The sequence below is a fragment of the Papio anubis genome, unplaced genomic scaffold, assembly GCF_008728515.1.
Source record: "Papio anubis isolate 15944 unplaced genomic scaffold, Panubis1.0 scaffold172, whole genome shotgun sequence".
Taxonomy (NCBI): domain Eukaryota; kingdom Metazoa; phylum Chordata; class Mammalia; order Primates; family Cercopithecidae; genus Papio; species Papio anubis.
This window is the reverse complement of record NW_022161713.1, coordinates 24,629-45,597: the sequence shown is the minus strand read 5'-3', so window position 1 is coordinate 45,597 and position 20,969 is coordinate 24,629. Positions and strand designations below refer to the sequence as shown.

General features: G+C 35.2%; 1 protein-coding gene across 1 annotated transcript in view; it reads right to left on the bottom strand.

Moving 5' to 3' along the window:
* Window positions 1-20,969, bottom strand: part of LOC116272713 (protein unc-13 homolog C-like) — a 119,390-nt gene that overhangs the window by 85,791 nt on the left and 12,630 nt on the right. The window contains exon 4 of the mRNA XM_031661477.1: window positions 6,214-6,370. Coding sequence (XP_031517337.1) covers window positions 6,214-6,370 — 157 coding nt within the window. The remainder of the gene's footprint in view (window positions 1-6,213; window positions 6,371-20,969) is intronic.

Below are 20,969 nucleotides of genomic sequence, written 5' to 3'. Positions count from 1 at the left end.
CTCCGTTTTCTTAAAGCATTTTATTTAGAAAACTTTTAACTGTAAATTCTTTTTCTGCCCCTTCACATGGAAATATTTTGTAAAGCCTCTTGCTGGTTTCATAATCCAAGAATGTCTTCCTGAAAGACTTGGGAGCCTTCCCTTTGAAATGTAATCATCAAGGAGAGAGCACTCCTACCTCTGACCCTCCTTGGGAAGATAGGAGCCTAACTTCCAAGGCTGTAATTAGCAAACGAAGATGGCCTAATCACAGAAGAAAAAATGGCAAACTGAGAATTACTCAGTGCACTGGTTACATCCCATTGATCAACCTCTCCACTATCACCCTTCACTACTTTCTCCTTATTTTAGTCCTGCCTTTCATTTCAGTGGAAGTGAGCTCTAACTGAGCTCTGACCTCTCTCCCCTATTGCGATAGCCTTGAATAAAGTTCACTTTGCCTGTTCAACTTTGTCAGCTGTAATTTTTGCTTTTACATCACATATAAAAAAAAATTGGTGTTTTCCCAAATTTTGTGAAAATTACTAAAATGCATGTGGCATTGTGAAAGTGAAACAAACTCTTCTAAGGTGTTCATTTAAAAAAGTCAACTCTGCTAAGTAAAAGAAAATTATAAAAATAATATTTCATTTTTTTGTCATATGAAGTGATCAAAGAAAATGCAGCCAAAAATGTCCTGAAAGAAAATATTATAAGGTTGGTTAGTCAATAAAAATATCACTTATACTTGGTTATATACATTGAGCATGTATATATTCAAGTTAAAAAAAAGCTCAAAAATATCAATTTTACTATTGATTTATTTGATACTTGTATTTCAAGATAATTCACTAAATATATTTCCTCTTTAGGAAATTTCACCTTCAAAATTAAAATATTGACTGCTTCCCACCTCATGGAGCTTTGTTCCTTTTCAACTCCTGATCAACCCATGAGTGCCTTCAACACACATAGAGACACTTTATCTAATAAAGTTATTTGTCTGGACTCCAAATAGCGTTTACACTCAGTGATGTGCTGGTAAAGTGGCTCTCTGAAAGCAAAAAGCCTTGATTTTTAGCATTTGCTAACTTTAATGTTATAAATACTTTTAATATGTCCAATTTCAAGGATGGCTGTGTTTAACAACCAGCTTGCAATATTCCTGAAAATTTACCAATCAGTTCTCATGAGCAGGTACCAGCCAGCTGTAGCATACCACTATTCTACAATCAATTTTCAACAATCTACTCCCTGAGTTACCTTTTGGACCTGAGACTTCCCTTTCCAAATGTTAACTGAAAGGTGCTATTAATACGTTCCTCCTACAATCCTCTGTCTCTGCCTGTTTTCTCTCCTCCACTTTCTCTGTCCCTTTCCTCACTTCTCCCCTCCTTCTCTCTTGCTATCCATCATGCTTCTCATGGTTCCACTTACCAAAAACTAGAGCTAACGGCAAATCACTTTACCTTCACCCCATTATCTTTATATGAATTTCCTTACCTTCCCATGGCCTCTTTTCTGCAAAATTTCAGCCTAGAGTCAATCCAACAATCGGCTATATCTCCTCATAGATCAGCGTCAGAATGCTGACACACCCTAAGAAAGTCTCACGGTGACAAGAATTGTGACAACAAATTTATAGTGCCCAACAGCAAATGACACTTTTAGCTTTACTAAGAATTTTTTTTTACATGTCCCTGAAACATTCTTTTTTGTATTCCCCTCAGTAGCTTATCCAAACTTTTACCACCCTCTTCCCCTCTGCAACCATTTCACAGCCCTTGTTTTGTAAATGAGCAATTCTTGGCCTTCCAGACAACTTTAAAGAAGGACTAAAAATAAGGTACAACTACCCCAACTTTTCACTTCTATATCAAAAGCTTAGTGTTCTCTGCAAGTACTCTCACACTATTTCCTCGAATTTCAGAGCAGAGCTTGTCCTTTCTTGTGCTAAAGGCTAGCCTCTCCTTCTGCCCTCATGACTACACTTCCTTCCTTTCCTCTGAGATAGTACTTATAGTCACTTATTCTCCCATCTGAGAAATTCGCAACCTCACTCTTGCAACTAACTCCTTTCCTAACACTATAAACATGTTTATATTTACCTTATTAAATAGTTTAAAAATCCCTACCCAAGCAGAGAATAAAAATAAAGTCTCTTTTTATATGGAAAAACCTTCTTACTCTTGCCCAATCTCTCTTTTTATCTTCTCACTTAAGTTCCTTGAAAGAATAGTCTATTTCCTCACCCAATTTCAACCTTTCTTTCAGAATTTTGTTATAAAGTTAATACAGACTTAAGGTATTTTATAAAAAATTTTAGACATCATTCTCAGCAAAGTAACACAAGAAGAGAAAACCAAACACCACATGTTCTCACTCATAAGTGGGAGTTGAACAATGAGAGCACATGGACACAGAGAGGGGAACATCACACCCTGGGGCCTGTCGGGGGTTGGGGGCTAGGGGAGGGACAGCATTAGGAGAAATACCTAATGTAAATGATGAGTTGACGGGTGTAGCAAACCAACATGGCACAAGTAAACCTATGTAACAAACCTGCACGTTGTGCACACGTACCCCAGAACTTAAAGTATAATAAAAACAAAAAGACTGTTGTATAAAGATTAATACAAAACAAAACCAACAAAATGTCAGCTATAATCCAACCAGGTGGCTATATCATTGGTATTTTAGCACATTTCCTTCCAGTCTCATCTCTAAACCTGTATGTGTGTGTGTGAGTGTGTGTATGTGTGTGTGTGTGTTTTCAGTGTTGGAATTAAATTGCATAGAGAGTTTTTTAGCATACTTTTTTCATTTATCATTATATCATGGGTGTTGCTCAATTATAGAACCTCTTCCATAAAAACCTGATTTTGAATGACTGTATCATATTTTAGTGAATAATTGAGCTTTAATTTATATCACTGTGCTTCTATGCCAGCGATATTCAATATTTTGGCTTCTTTGGAAGAAGAAGAATTGTCTCAGGCCACACATAAAATACACTAACACTAATGGTAGCTGGTGAGCAATAAAAATATCATGCATAAGTCTCATAATGTTTTAAGAAAGTTTACGAATTTGTGTTGGGCTATATTCAAAGCCACGCTGGGCTGCATGTGGCCCACAGGCCATGGGTTGGACAAGCTTGTTCTATGCCATTCACTGAACAAACTTCATGAAATCAGGCTTCAACCACAATTGCTTCACTGACTGATGATCTTCTGCTTGCCAAATTCAGTGGGTTAATTTCATTCTCCATTTTACTTGAACTCTCTATGACAGTTAATGATATTATATACTACCCCTTTCCCAAAATCGTTTACCTTATCTTTTACATTATCACTTTTTTTTTTTTAGAGACAGGGTCTCATTCTGTCTCCCAGGCTGGAGCGCAGTGGTGAGATAAAATCACATTTAAAAAAAATCATTGTCATCCAATTGGTCTAGCCAGTTTCCTGGATAAACTTTGCTTGCATCTCTTCTGTACACCCAAGGGTTCTGTCCTTTTCACTTTATTTTTGAACATGTTTCATCCACATCATGATTTCAAATAAGATTTATACATGAAAAGGTCTAAATGTGTAATGGTTTTCTTAAAGACTTGTTTTACAATTCTCATAGGTAAGAAAGCTTTTTCCACTGGTTTATTTTTTGGAGTCTCAAAATGTGTGGGTTATGTACCTTTGAAAAGGATCAAGAAGGGAGCATATAATTGTCATTGAGTCCCAGATGACAGAATCAGCTTTAATAGTTAGGTGAATAAAAACCTGAGGCTCCAATGTAGAGGCAGGATATATACTTCAGTATATTTTACTCATCAAATGGCATTATTTTCAATAGCTAGAAAAATATAGTCAAATTTACATACCAAATCACCAATTTTTCATGATGTAGTTTGAAGAAACATTTCTCTTTCTTTTGGTCCTATTCTATAATAAGTTATTGGATTTACAAAATGAAGTTTGTTATAACTACATTGCCACTGAAATACTAAAATGTGCTGAAATCAATCTGCTCTCTCTTCTTTGGGGCAGCAGGAAGAAAAGGAGCATGTTATCTAATTTTCCTCCAGGTAGTTTTTATGGTGGATATTAATCGCTTACACACATCTTTCTCAGAGGGAGAAAGGCTCAATGTTCCACGATGTTGACTTATTCTTCACAATATACACAGACGGAATATTAGAAGCAAAACAATTTCATAGCACAGAATGTTTTACATCATAGGTGAAAATCCCAAGACGACATGTGCTGTTACTAAGATGAGGTTTTTATAACAAAACTGTTCTATGATCTGGTATTTGGTAACAACAGGAGTTCGTTGAGCTGGTTAGGGAGCGTTCTTTGGTTCCAGCTTCTGCAAGAGTCAATCTGTCTAACAAAAGTAGCTGATACTGTAGGTTACACTGTAGGTAAGGCAGGAAAGACAAAATCCTCATATTTTATGCAATGACACTTTTAACTTTTATCAACTGGCTTGCCATCTTGTATCTCATTTTATCATTATTTTAAACTTGAGAAACATGTTAAAGTAAGAATTATCTTCTTCACTGAACGTGTTGAGGAACTGAGGCTTTTATGACCAAAGTGACATGCTAAATTTCAATAAAAACAGAAACTCCGTAACTCCTAACCCAAAGAGTAGTCTTTACTGGCATTTTATTTGATTTGGCATTAAATAGCAATTTTAGTTTCCTTTGATTATTCTAATTCACTTCATACACCTCACGTGCACTTCTCTCTTAGAGGAAAAGGACAGAAAAAGAGTAAACACAGGAACACATCTTTTTCCCTACTGTGTTTTCTTTCGCCCTTTTATTTGCTGTGTCTCAACTGTTTCTTTTCTATGACACATAACTCAAAATTTGAGTTCTAAACAATATACTCTGTAACAAAAATATATTCAGTGAACTAAATTGGAAGTACAGTGGAAACAATATGGTGCCATGAAAAATCATTTTCCCACAATTGATCTTAGTTTCCTCCATGAAAAAAAAAATGAGAACAAAAAACCTGTCTCACAGGATTACTGAACAGTGCTACTGCCTACCCATTTGCCCTGACCAGAAACCTGGGAATAGTTCCAGGCATCTTCTTCCCTCTCTGTCCATGTCCCCAAACATACCAAATGCTATTGAGGCTGTTGATTTTATGACCTGAAAAACTTTGGTATCTATCCTCTGTTCTCCATCTCCACTAATTTTTAATTTTGACTCTTACGACTTCACTAGAAATACTCTTAATTTACATCCTATTTCCAGTCTTGCCAATTTCAGTTACAGTATACTTGTAGAGAAAGTTACAATGATAGATGCAACAGACGAATTCTTGGGGCTCCTTTGATTCCCTGAATTTCTACTTTTCTTTGTTTTTTCTTTTTTATGAGACGGAGTCTTGCTCTGTCACCAGGCTGGAGTGCAGTGGCGCGGCCTCGGCTCACTGCAAGCTCCGCCTCCCAGGTTCACTCCATTCTCCTGCCTCAGGCTCCCGAGTAGCTGGGACTACAGGTGTCTGCCACCACACCTGGCTAATTTTTTGTATTTTTCGTAGAGACGGGGTTTCACTGTGTTAGCCAGGATGGTCTCGATCTCCTGACCTTGTGATCCACCCGCCTCGGCCTCCCAAAGTGCTGGGATTCCAGGCATGAGCCACTGCGCCCAGCCTGAATTTCTACTTTTCAATGCATTCTTGATGTCTTTGCATATGTCAGATGGACGGCCTTAATTAGGCACAGATTGTTTTTCTTAGGCTCCTTAAACACCTACTATGTTTTACTTAGAGGATGTGCCACTATCCATCAGTACCAGAAGGAACCAATAGGAAGGGCAAATGGAGCCTAATATGTTCCAGAGAAGGCAGCCAAGCTCACACTGACTAGGGAACTGTATCTACAAGACAGTGAATCTGAAATGTTGAATACCAAATTCGCATACGTTGAGAATTCCCTATAAAGTCCCAGCATTCTCTTATAAAATGTATGTTTTTCCCTCATTGAAAAAGATCCTTTAAGATATGAAGATTCAATCTAATGAAAATTCCTATTGAATGTCAAAGTTAATTTACTAAAAAGTTTTCAAATGAACTTTGAGCTGAAGCCCATTATGCTATTCCCTAAAATGTCCTTTCTGTGGTAAGATTCCAAGAATATCTTAAGTTCAAAGTCTCTTGAAATGTAACTCCCATAAGCTACTAGGAATTTTAAAGTTTAAAAGATTATACTTACACCAAAGTTGGTAGCAGCAAATCGATCTGAAGCAGAAACCTGTACATTTGTTGAAATTGTTGTGTGAGCATAAAAAGCATTTATATTAGCCAGCAAGGTGCTCATGACAGCAGGGACACCAGGGCACATGTATTTAGAAGACAGACATGAAAAGTGCCTGCAAGACAAAAAACATAATGTGCTTTTTAAACAGAAATTAATTAATTCATGCAACAACGGAGCTTCTAACATCAGCAATTAAGTAATTCCACAGCTACATCTATGAAAAGGAGAGAAAACTGCACAATCACTAATTGAAAGAAAAACAATTTCGGCCTTTTGAAAATTTCTAATTCGCAAATGTAAAGTGGCTTAATTAGAGTGTAATTTGCCCTTTTCGCCCATGGACGCTGCCGAGAAAGCATCGTTAAAGTCTCCCTTGCCACTGTTGTCATGTCGAAGTCAGAGTTTTCGAAAGAGCCTGAACAGCTGCAGAAGCTCTGCATCAGAGGGTTGAGCTTTGAAAAAAAAGCTAATGAGAGTCTGAGGAGTGATGGGGAACACTCACAGGCTGTGTGGTAATGAGACACCCAAACACCCAGCGCTCTGGGGACTTTGGGTTTGTCACATATGCCACTGCGGAGGAGGTGGATGTAGCCATGAACGCAAGGCCACAAAGGAAGAGTTGTGGAAACAAAGAGAGCTGTCTCAAGGGAAGATTCTCAAAGACCAGGTAACCACTTAACTTTGAAAAAGATCTTTGTGGATGGCATTAAAGAAGACACTGAGGGACAGCGCTCAAGAGATTATTTTGAACAGTACAGGGAAAGTGAAGTGATTGAAATCATAACTGAGACAGGGGCGAGAGAAGGGGTTTTGCTTTTGTAACCTTTGATGACCATGACTCCATAAATAAGGCTGTCATTCAGAAATACCTTACTGTGAATGGCCACAACTGTGAAGTAAGAAAAGCCCTGTCAGAGCAAGAGATGGCTAGTGCCTCACCCAGTCGAAGAGGTCAGAGGGGTCCTAAAAGCTTTGGTGGTGGTCACGGAGGTGGTTTTGGAGGAATAACAACTTTGGTCATGGAGGAAACTTTAGTGGTTGTATGGCTTTTTTGGCATCTGTGGTGGTAGTGGATATGGTGGCAGTGGGGATGACTATCATGGATTTGGTAAGAATGGAAGCAGTTTCAGAAGTAGTGGAAGCTACAACAATTTTGGCAATGATAAGAGTCAATCTTCAAATTTTGGATGAATGAAGGGTGGAAACTTTGGAGGCGGAAGCTCTGGCTCCTGTGGTCATGGAGGCCAATACTTTGCCAACCAGGAAACCAAGGTGGCCATGGTGGTTCCAGTAGCAGCAGTAGCTATGGCAGTGGCAGAAGATCTTAATTAGCAGGAGAAGAAAGCCAGTGAACTGACAAGGAAGCTATAGGTTACAATGCAGTTGTGAATTCAGCCAGGCACATGGTGACAGGGCCTCGCTGCTGTCAGAGAAGATGTATTTTAGACAATATTCATGTGTATGGGACAAAATCTCAAGGATTATATTTGTGACTAATTGTATAACAGGTTATTTTAGTTTCTGTTTTGTGTAAAGCATTCTAGTGAACGTTTTTAATGCACATTTTTTTGCACCCTTGATGTTGATTGCTAAATGTAATAGTTTGATCATAATGTGGAATAAATGTGTCTTAAAAAATAGAACGTAATTTGCCACAGAGAAGTGTAAACTCAACTTTGAATATTGCATGTACACACCAAAAGTACAATTTCCAGTGGAATTTAGCACCATCAGAAAGCAACTGTGCAGGAGTCTCCCTACTTCCTCATCCCCGCTTGGACTTATTTTGGTTCCTAAAATGCTATATTTTAACCAAAATGTTCTTTTGCATTTGCATGCCTCTCACAGTTGTAAAGTAGCAAGACACCCTCCTCTCATTATGCATTGAATGAATAAGTCAGTTTAACCTATGACTTGAGTCCAGTTTGTATGATTTTTCAGAAAGAAATATCTTCTGTAAGCAATTCTCTTTTCTAAGCACTTTGTTACAGACAAGATTTAATTAGGCAAATGGATGAATAGTGAGAACAGATTGAATAATCCCAGCTTTATGCTTAAAGATCATTTCTTTTAAACCTTGAATAATGGTATCATTTATACCCATCAGAAGCATCAAGGATCCAATTTTGTTATTTCTCTCAAGGAAACCTGTTTCATTTGAACTACAACAAAATACTTGAAAATAGAAAGCACAGCTTATGATAAAAGTGAAAGATAAAATATACATGGAGGAAAGAAAATTTCACTATATAATGTGATGCTATGTTGCTCTCATATCTTACTATGCCACCAAGGAATCTAGACATTTCTGAATTTTGTATTATTGAACACATACATACATAGCTGCCCTGAGTGGCACTCTCCCAAAAAATAAATGATCATCCTGAAAACTGTGGCTTTTCTTAGATCTTAACCAGGCACCTTGCTACCCACTTGTCATGACACTGATGAACAAAAAAGGCTAAATCTTTAAAGGTGCATCTTTAAGAATCACAAATAAAAATTTATGCTATGAGAGTTACATGATTTGTGCAACTTAACCTTGGATTTAGATTATTAATGACTGCTTCTTTAAGGAAATGATAAGTGTTATGACTCTATCATATACTGAATTGATTATAATTAATATTTATTAAGAATTCACAAACAGTATCATTTATTTAACAAAAAAATTAGTTAAAAACAGAAATTAAAAATTCTTAGAGCTCTGCTATCACATTTCTTTTTTTTTTTTCCACACTCCCATGTGTATTGAGGCAAAACAGTCAAGGAATAGAATCAACCTAAGTATCTATCAATAGATGAATGAATAAAGAAAATACGGTTATATACACAAGAGAATACTGTTCAGTCATAAAAAGAAGGAAATCGTGCCATTTTCAACAACATGGATGAACCTGGAGGACATTATGTGAAATAAGTCAGACACAGAAAGACAAATATAGCATGATCTCACTTATATGTACAATCTGAAAAGTTGAAGTCAGAGAAGTAGAGAGTTGAAAGGTGGTTACTAGAGGTTGGAGCAGTTAGCGGGTGCAGGGTTGGGAAGATCCTGGTCAAAGGATATAACATTTTATTTAAATGGGGGGTAAGTCCTAAAGATCTATTTTACAGAATGGTGACTATAGTTAATGATGACATATTGTATTTGTGAAAAATGCTAGGAGAATGGATGTTAAACGTTCTCCCACAAAAATGATAACTGTGAGATGCGCATATGTTAATCAGCTAGATTTAATCATCCCACAGTGTATATGTTCTTCAAGGCATCATATTGTACATGATAAATATGTATAATTTTATCTGTCAGTTTTTAAAAAAACTAAATGAATTTGAAAGAAAGTGACACAATTATTGAACATTGCTCACTACTTAAAAGTCATCTGAGGGAAAAGCAAATGCAATATGGGAAGATTAGAAGTATCAAAAACCACCCTTTCCCTAATTTGAGATGGTTAAGCAAATATCTTGATGATAAAAATACCCTAAGAAACTATGGCTTTTGAATGCCAGAGCAATGTTTCATGACCAAAATGAGAGGTTAATAATTCATAGGTTATATGTGAAAATTTGCATAATTCAGGAAACATCATGTAAATAAGTGCAGTCTTGAGTTATATAGTTTTATACAATCTTTGCTACACATTTATCATTAATGTTAACATGTTGTTCACAGAAAAATTAGAAAACAGTAACATCAAACTTACATTCACACTTTAAACTTCTCTTTTAAAAATAACTTCAATGGATAGTCAGATAGTAATTATAATACATTCATCTATGAAAATTGATTAGAATTAGTATTAGAATTTATTCTAAGAGTTTTCTAGTATTTAACCATTTTTTTTTCCTATTAAAGCCATCTGGTCAGAGTACTGTTTCTTCACTGGCTATGTACTTACTGTATTCCTGGCACTCTTCTTAATGGTAAGGATCTGGAGTTGATTAAAACATAGTCTTGATGTAATAAAATGCATACTCCCAATTATCAAGCACATACCTCAAATCCTAATTTTGTTGTACAGCGGAAAGTGCAATCACAGAGGAAGCCAAAAGGTTTGGGTGGGCCATGGGGTAGAGGAACAGGCCTGGAGGTGCAGGACAATCCTCCAAAGGCCAAACTGAGTCCCATAGTGGTGAAGAGAGGAGAAGTCAGAGGGAAACACAAGGAATACAGAATGAGAGTTGAGGTAATGATCATGAAAGAGTGAAGAGCTTAGCGTCTCTACAAGTTGGTTCAACAAATATTTACTGAGCACACCTAAATGGCAGAGACTATATTAGCTTTGGATATGCAGGAATGAATCTGCTTATAGACTGCTGGCGGAATCAGTCATGTAATACGTTTAATACAGTTATGCAAAAATATGAAAAAGGCATAGCAGAGTGCTATGAAGACACTGAGTTAGAATGCATATATCACAGTCTGGTGAGGAGGAGCAGGGGAGACGTCTTGAGATTAGGCTGGGCTAACAGTCAATGAATGACTAAGAGATAGCCAAGCCTGACTCAGGGTTTGATATCATTGATGGATAAAGAATGTATTCCAGAGGAATGGAAAAGTACAAATCAAGGCACTATGGAAAGAAATAAAATATTGTATAAAGTTAACTCTAGTAATTTTAGGTTAACAGAGCACAAATTTCCAGGAGAACATTTAGGATTGGTATGGCTAAAGATAAATCTGAAGAGTTTATAGAGAGTCTTGTGTAACATGTTAGATAAATTGGATCTATTCTAGGCATCAAAAGACATTTTTGGACAAAGTTCAAAATGGTACAGAGTAAATATAAGTTAAAAAGCATTAGCAAGGAACTTTAGTTCTTCAACATGTAATGGGAAGTGAAATAATCAGATCTGGATTTTAAATAGGTTAATTTGATAGGAGGAGCATGGAGGAGGATGAGTTTAAGGAAGATGAAAGTAAAGAGTCCAATTAGGAGGCTATGAAGAGAAGAGATGATGGATGTCTTAACTAGTAGTAGTGTGTAGATGGTGATGAGGAAATTGATTTGAGAAATATTCACAGAGGAAAAACTGTTAGGACTTAGAATTGATAGAGAGGGATGAGGAAGAGAAAAGGTTAAGTTTCAAGGTTCTAGTTTGAGTGACTACATGAGTGGTTCTTCTGCCAAGTGAGCTGGGAACTAAAAAATGGAAAAAAGTTGAAGGTGGAGGGATGATGTATCCAGTTAATTATGAGCTTAAGGTGCTCATAGAGCTTCCACGTAGGAATGTTACTGGTTTTTGGAGACATGGACTAGACACCTAGATTTGCGATCATCAGCATGAATTATCAGAAACCATGAGAAAGGATAAGATTATCTAGGGAAAATATGTACAATAAACGAAGAAATGTTACAGAATGTCACCTGGGAAATAGCAATATAAAAGGAAATTATACAAGAAGAAAAAATAGTAAATTCTATAATTGAGACTAAATAAATACTAGATAGGTAAAAGGAAACCCAGGAAACTGGAATCAGGATAATCTTGATAAAAGGATGATTGATACTGTTAAGTGCAGTAAGAGTCTTATAAAATAAGGACAGAAAAGAAGTTATTGGACTTGACAAATAAACATCATCATGACCTTAGCAAGATCAATGTTAATAAAGTGACAAGAGTTTTCACTAAGAGGAAATAAGATGAAAAGTGAAGAGGTGCCAGGGGATGACCAAGGTAAAGTAGGTCAAGGCCAAACCTTGATTGGTACAATATCTGGCCAAGGAGTTTGGATTTTCTCATGTGAACTATATGACGTTACCTGAGATTTCTGCAGAAAGAACTAGCATTATCAGATTAATTTGAAAAGATGACTCTGAAGTGGTATAAAGAAGGATTCAAACGAGTGGGTAGTGGAAGCAGAAAAACAATTTAGGAAGTGTAGAAGTGAAAATTGACACTCCTGCCATGCTTCCAATATGAATGACCACCTCACATACCACAGTCAGAAGGAAAAAAATACTTTGCACCTGGAGATAATTCAAATATCACAGAATTACTGTCTGCTTCTGATCTCTAAAACACAAAACCTTGAATTTTTCTGCAGTACCCAAACTTCCTAACAAAACAATTTTAAGCCTAATTTTGACAATGTTGTAACTGAAGATTTAGAATGATCTCTGAAAATATAAAACCAAGTGGGAAAGTTGCTGTTCCCATCATGAACAGCGCGAAAACACCAAGTAAACTAGGTAAGCTTAGTAATTGCAACTTAGTCTTTAAATACTAAATTGCTTCTGTTTTGCCAATGTTTCTGAAGTCTAAGGTCCTCTCTGTATTTGTTGTAACATTTTTTTCCTTTTCTATTTTTGTTTTTCTTTAAAGTCACAGAGCAGGTAAGGTTCTCAAAGACTGGAATTCATGTAATGTATCTCTAGAGACTCCTTCTTAACCATCTACCACAGTATAGCTTCTCTTAATTTATCCTCCTCACTCTCTTTTTTTTTAAAATTCTTTATTTTTAATTGACAAATAAAAATGACATGTTTATCATGTACAATAGGTTGGTTTGAAATATGTGTATATTACGGAATGGCTGAATCAAGCTAATTAACATTTGCACTACTTCCCATACTTATCTTTTTTTTGCGGTGAGAAAACATAAAATCTATTCTCTTTGCTCTTTTCAAGAACACAATACATTGTTATTAACTATAGTCACCATGTTGTAAAATGAATTTCTGGAATTTGTTCCTCCCATCTAACTAAAATTTTGTATTCCTCGACCAATAGCTCCACAATCTGCCTCCTTTCCCTAAGCCCCTGGTATTCATCATTCTGCTCTCTATTTCCATGAATTCTAGTGTTTTGTTTTGTTTTTTATTTTGATGCCACATATAAATGAGATTATGCAGTATTTGTCTTTCTGTGCCTGCCTTATTTCCCTTAACCATAATATTCTCAGGGTTTAACCATCTTTTTGCAAATGACAAGATTTCATTTTTTTTTTTTAAGGCTAAAAGTATTCCATTCTGAGTGCAGACTACATTTTCTCAATACATTCACCCATGGATGAACACTTAGGTTGAGTCCATGTCTTAGTTATTGTGACTAATGCTGCAATGAACTTGAGACTACAGATATATCTTTGACATAATGATTTTATTTACTTTGGCCTTCTCTCTTCAATATTGCGTATTGCTTGTATACGTATCTGTTCTTTCTGGAATGTGTTTTGTTTATGCTTTGATAGCTTTTGAAAGAAAAAAAAGCACTGTGTTATTGATTTGTTTGACTTATTCCAAACAAACAGGACGTATGCTTGAGTACGACAGTTTATAAAAACATCCAACTTATTTAATGATATTTTAAAGTATTATTATAGGTTTATACAGTTTTACATGATATACTTTAAAGGTTATGCAGTTTTATTTTAAAAAACAAAGAGAAATATAAATAATTATTAGTTTATCAAAGAATAAAAAAACAAGTTGAATTATCTTTCTTCTTAGTACTTAAGGTGACAAGGAGACTCTTAAATCAACGATAGGCAAAATTTGAATTAGCAAAATTTAAGATATATATCTGGCCCATATTTAGCACATTGTTTCCTTGTACATATTAACTGACCAACAAACATTACTTAATTAAAACAAATTAAAGTAATATGAACCAAAATATAAACTAAAGGTATTTTTGTAGAGTTAGGGAATAAAGGACAGATGCTTCAGTATGACAGTTTATAAAAACATCCAATTATGTTGTGAAAATGTGGCGGAAGTACCTAGCAGTTAACACTGTAATAACAATGAATACTTTGAAGGCGAATAATATTCTACTTATAATCAGTATGCTGAAAGCAGCATTTTAAATTTTCTAAAGCATTAGGCAAGTATTCCTCTTAGAAAGCTGACAGAAATATTTTACATTTTGATTAAAATTTAACTGAGGTGATTTCTGGGGTATAATGGATGGTAGCTAGCTGAATCTGATTCAGTCCCTCTAAGCATCCCATGGAAACTTCCGAGAAAACCAAAAAGGATGCAAAGTCACAACAGTATTAGAAATGAAGGTTACCAATCAAAGATTTCCCAGTTTCTGGAAGGAACTTTTTCTAACTTTAAGTGGCTGGCTAGATGGGGAACTATTCAGTGACTGCTAGTATATAAACTCCCAAAACACTAACCTGACCAGAGAGGAATGGGAGGGTATTTCTAGAAACCTTCCAATGTCTGCTCCGTTTATCAGAGATCTGGGTCCTAGACTGCTGCCAAGCAAGGCTATCAATCCCTCCCTATTTCATGCTAATGGACTTCCCAGGAGGTAAAGCTGTTTCTCCTTTCCCACACCTTTTCACTTTATATCCATTAAAGAGCACAAAACTCCCAAGATTCTAATACTGCCTGTACAATAGGGAATGAGCAATGGGATGTGAGGCTACTTAGAAGAAAGGGCTGGAAGAACACTGGGAACAATATACCCTGGGGATTATGTAGAATCTTTTATGCTCTGCTTTTAGCAAGACAAAATTTATTGGTTGTTTACGTTGTTCAGAAAAAGAAATATGCTTAGAAAACCCACAAATAGAAGCTAAAAAATATTTTTCCCTAGTCTAAAAGAGTACTTCATTTGAACAAAGAAATAGCAGAAAGTGGAAAATTTTTAGGGGCTGGTCTTTCAGTTTAAAGTTTGCAGGTGGATGCTGACAACATCCAGGTGGTCAGCAAACATGTATTCAAAGAAACCCTGTAAGTTGCCAAAAAAAGCAGGATAAAAACATTTTACTATCTCAACACACACACACACACACATGCACACCAAACACAAATAGATATGTGTATATGTCTGCATGAAAACACAAAAACAAATACCAAGCAGGAAATACTGCTAAATTATATGATCATAGTGTTATCTCTGGGTGGCATTATACATTTGTGTTATTTAAAAAATGTACATTGTGTATTTTTAAATGTAGCATTAACACGTTTTATTACACTAACCAGAAAAAATATATAAAATATACATCTTAAATTTTGCTAATTCAAATTTTGCCTTTTGTTGATTTTAAGTCTCTTTGTAACCTTAAGCACTAATAAGATAATTTAAAATGTTTTGTATTCTTGTTTCACTAAATTATTTATTTCTATATATTTTCCTTTTGAAGAAAACTACATAACCTTTGAAGTATATAATGCAAAATTGTATAACCTATCATATTCTAAAATACCACTGAACAAGAATTTTGTTGAAGAAGTCAAACAAATCACAAAATGACTTTTCTCTTTCAAAATGTATTACTGACAAGTAATTTCTAGTTACGAGTACATGTCTCATGATATAATAAAATTACTGTAAAATAAATACCAGTTTAATTTTACTTAATAAAATATATCAAGAATTGTAAAGATATTAATGAAATTATCTTGGTGCATAAGTTCCTAAGGCAAAATAAAGGTATGAGAATGGCGAATATGTGAAAATCAAAAAAGGCTAATAAGAAAAACCCAGCATTTCACTTAATGCTACTTTTCTTTCCACTAGATATTTTATTACCAATTTCAATAACAAATTAGCATTACCATAGTTTTTCTTATGAGCTAATTAATCAGCAAAACTTTTGTTGTTTGATTGAAAGGAAACATAAATATGTCAAAAATTTAAATATGACTCATAAATTTAGTCATAAACACTTTTTAATACACCTAAAGATTAAAGATATAATACCTAGGACTTGTTGCCACCTCTTAGAACTTATATTAAAATGATCTTGTTGGAAATAACTAGTGACTTGGGAATTAAACAGTTGAGAGCCAAGATTAAAAACTTAGTCATTTGATACTGATTTTACAAAATAAAATACTGAAACTGAGCAACAGAATTTTCAGGTCATTCCAATGAGTATAATTTTTTTCCCAGTTTGGTAAAAATACCTATCTTTTTCTAGAAACTGTGATTAAAAGCATGCTAAATTAAAGAAGGTAGTTCCTAGTACCAAAACAATAGTCTATGTTGAACTTGCCTTTTCATGACTCTAAATAGTAAATGATTAGGCAACAGATATGATAAAGATGGTAGTAGTGTACATCAAAGTACACATTTCTTGGATGGTTGAAGGAAAAAAGAAAAATAAACAATTCTTAAAAAAGGAAAAATATGAATCAGTATTAGTGGCTACGTTCCTTTGAAACCTTGAAGAAATGGTCAGCAAAGTGTGTGTGTGTGTGTGTGTGTGTGTGTGTGTGTGTGTATGTATGTATCCATATAGTACGCGGAGGGGTGGAAGGAATCTGGGTGGCCAATTTAGAGTTAAAAGTACCAAGGCATAAAGATGCTTCATGCTAAACCTAGCCCTCTACTGTGACCTTAAAAAGTAACTTCATCACTTCTAGATTCAGTTTTTCCATCTGCAAAATGAAAGGATTTTTAGAAGATCCAGTCCTTACATGCTCGAACATGCTATGCCTTTCTGAATATAAATAACATGTTGGCTGTGTCCAACTACATTCATCACTTCTCTCCACCATCAACATTTGATTCTATTGCAGCCAGGGGTTAGGAAAAATAACAAGAAAGCGCTGGACACAGAAGTCAGCTTGAGGCAATCTTTGCTCTTTGCAGAGCTTTCAGCTAATGGGCTTCTACAGGATGTTCAGTTTGGCAAGATGTCCGCCTCCGAGTTTGTGCGGGTTCTCTCTTTATGTGTAGTTACAGCGAAAGCAAACTTTTTCTTGCTTCTAACTATATCCATTGAAAATCATTTACTTTTATCAGCTACAGTTCTAATACTACTTAAATTATTCTCAGGGTGGAAATAGGATTAAAAGTACAACCAGTAATTAAAAATGACTGACTCAGAGGTGCTGCAAACCACCTCTTCAAAAACCAGAGAATATATCTTCAAAAAAAAAAAAAAAAAAGGTAAAAATGTACTGTTGCAATCTCTGGAAATGTTTAATATTCTCCTCTAGAGACATGATTAAAAACAATGCATTATTAACATTAGAACACTTGACTTTACTTTTGCAAGTAAATGGTGTTAGTGTCAGAAGAATTCAACAAATGAAATTTTAGTTCCATGGGAAAAGTTCGAGTAATACACTCTAAAATGATGATACTTATTGCAAATAATGAAACATGGCACTGACATAAAAATAGACACATAGATTAAAGGAACAGAGTAGAGAGCCCAGAAATAAATCCACACATTTACTGACAAATGATTTTCAACGAGAGTGCCAAGTGCACACAATGAGAAAAGGATAATCTCTTTAATAAATGATGTTGAAAAAACTGGATGTCCACATGCAGAAGAATACAATTTGACCCACCCTTATCTCATACCATATAAAATATCAACTCAAAATTGATTGAGGACTTGAATGTAAGACCCAAAACTATAAAACTACTAGAAGAAAACATAGAGGAAAAACTGCATGACATTGGTCTGTGTAATGAGTTATTAACTATAACCTCAAAAAGGCAACAAAAGCAAAAATAGACAATGGGATTGCATTAACCTAAAAAGGTTCTTCACAGCAAAGGAAACAGTCAACAAAGTGAGGAGCCACCCTACAATGTGGGAGAAAAAATTTGCCAACTATACATTTAATAAAGGGTTAATATCAAAAATATAAAAGGAACTCAAATAATTAAACAGCAAGAAAACAAATAACATGATTAAAAATTGGGCAAAGGATCTGAATAGACATTTTCCCAAAGAAGACATACAAACGGCCAATAGTACATGAAAAATATTTAACATCACTAATCATCAGAGAAATGCAAATTAAAACCACAATGAGCAATCACCTCACTTCTATTAGAACGGCTATTACCAAAAAAGGTAAAAGATAGCAAGCCTTGGCAAGGAGGTAGAGCAAAGAGAATCTCATACACTGTCTATGGTAATGTAAATTATTATAGTAATTACAAAAAACAGTAAGAAGCTTCCTCAAAAAGTTAAAAATAGAACTATTATACAATTTATTATTTCCACTACTGGGCTTATAGCCAAAGAAAATAAATCAGTATGTCAAGAAATATCCGCACACCCATGTTTATCGCAGCATTACTCACAATAGCCAAGATATGGAATCAACCTAAGTGTCCACTGCCAGGTAAATGGATAAAGAAAATGTATATATATACAATGGAATAGAATTCAGCCATAAAAATGAAGGAAATTTTGTCATTTGCAACAACATGGATAAAAATGGAGAACATTATGTTAAAAGATGTAAGCCAGCCACAGAAAGACAAATACTATATGAACATCTCACTCATATGTGGAATATTAAAAAAAAAAAAAAAAGAGGAACTCATTGAATTAGAGAATAAAATGGTAGTTACCAGGAGCTGGAGTTGACTAGCGGGGTGAGTGTTAGGAGATGTTTGTCAAAGTGTAAAAATTTTCAGTTGGATAGGAGGTATAAGTTCGAAGTGTCTATTGTACAGCACGGTGACGATAGTTAATAACAATGCATTGTATTCTTGAAAAATGCTAACAGCTTGGAAGTGTACTCGTGACAAAAATAACTATGTAACGTAATGTATATGTTAATTAGCTAGACTTAATCATTTTACAATGTATATATACCTCAAAACATCATGTTGTATATAATAAATACATAAAATTTTATCAATCAATTAAACAAAATTAAAAAGTGAACAATGAGGTAGTTACTGGCAAGTTTTTGGCTAAAGCAACTGCTACAAAGTTATTAACCATTAATTGTCAAAATATTATTGGCCTAATATATATTTCAAATAGCACATCTGGATTAATGTTACTTGCTATTGTTGAACAAAAAAATAAAACAATCCTCTAGCTCACATGCCAGTTCAGGGACAGGTGTCCAAAATCATACTGAACTTGTGGTTTTCAAAGAATAGAAATGCCTTTCATCTAAAGTTTAAAAATAATCAATGAACAGAAGAGGAAGGTGATTGGAAAGATGTACCGAAAGGAGATTATGATTCTTAGATTGTTAGAAGCAATTTCAGAGATACTATGCAAAATGAAAGGGAAGACCATCTGCATTTCTGATGTTACAAATACACTAAAACAACGTTCATCACATTTGCTCTTCCAAATTCAGCTTAGCATTCTAACTTATCAATGATAAGTTAGAATTTTATTCATTCTTGTCACAAAGCTGACCCAAACACTCAAATGTCACTTCTCCTTTGACCAAAAACATCATAGCTTCTCAAAGATGCTATGGGTTGCTAGAATGCAATTATGGAGATTTTGAGTACAAGGGCAATGGTGTGTGATTGGAAAATAAATAAAAGGCACAGATTTTAGAGGAAGACAGAAGTTGAAGGACAAGTAAGGGTGGGACCCTCAGGCTGCCCATCAGCTTTCTCTGACACTTCTCATTTGTGCTTGGATTTGCTTCCTCTATACCTAGGCCCTTCCAGCACCCATGTTTGTTATTATTTAATTTTTTCATTCTCTTCCCCCTAAATCAGGAACTTACTAGAGGCAAGAGCTATCTTTTACTGCTATTTCCCCATTGCCTTGTGCTGTGGTCTGAACAGTTGTGTTCATGAAAAACTCATCTGTTGAAACCTATGACTCAAGATTGTAGTATTACAAGGTGAGGCTGTTGAGAGGTGATTATGTCATGAGTGGGGAGCCCCTCATGAATGGGATTTTAGTTGTCTTATGAAAGAGGCCCCAGAGAGCATTCATCCCTTTGGCCATGTGAAGCTTGCACACAGTGAAAAGATAGCCATCAATGAACCAGGAAATAGCCCTCATCGGACACCAAACCTGATGGCACCTTAATTTTGGACCTTCTAGCATCCAGGGCTGTAAGAAATAAATTTCTGTTGTTTATCAGCCACTCAATTTATGGTATTTTTTTATAGCAGCCTCACAGACTAAGACATTCTATGTAAGTCCTTATACTTACATACTCAGAAAATGTCTATTGAATAAATTAATTTCGTCTTCTGGAATGTGAGGCTCATGGGAAACTAGACTGACTTTTTGCTTACTGCCGTAACCATAGAAACATTTCTGGCACATGATAGGCACTGAGTAAATATTTCTTAAATGAATGAAAGACGCCGTTAAGTAGCACTCTTTTTTTACAAGTAGACTCTTGGCTCAAGCAGTTAAAACAGACGGGTGACTTTAAAGTAATCTGTATCCAAACAGTTCTGATTTAAATATAAATTAGATAAAGATGGCCAATGTCAGGGTCCAGGTTGTTTGTTAAGCACATCAAGGTAAAAAACACTGACCTAATGCTTTCCTCTCCTTTGGTACTGTAGAGGCATAACCATAGCCTAACAGAATCTCAGACTTTGTGAGATATCTTAGCCTTCATGTTACAATAAATGACTAATTAAACACTCAAGAAAATGTATTTTCTTGACAGAAATAATCTCCAGAGGATGATTTAATCCTTAATGACTGATATAAAATTCCCCAGATGTGTTCAGCTGTGAACAATTAGTCTTTCAAAACACTATTAGGAACATATATAAGGCATATATTGATGAGAAGCATCAGTTGATGAAAAGCATCAAGAACTCCCAAAATATTGATGATGGAAACAAGTTCTATGCCTCACCCCATGATGCAAAATATGTGGAATGGTGTGTTCCTTAGAGAAGGGGAACAGCCTCTCATTCTTACTGTCATTAGTTAGAAAACTATTTTAGATGGATGGTTGCATTTGCCATGTGGGAACAAATTCTTCAGGTCCTTAATCAATCACCTGTCCAAACAGGAAAACTGCAATCCCTCT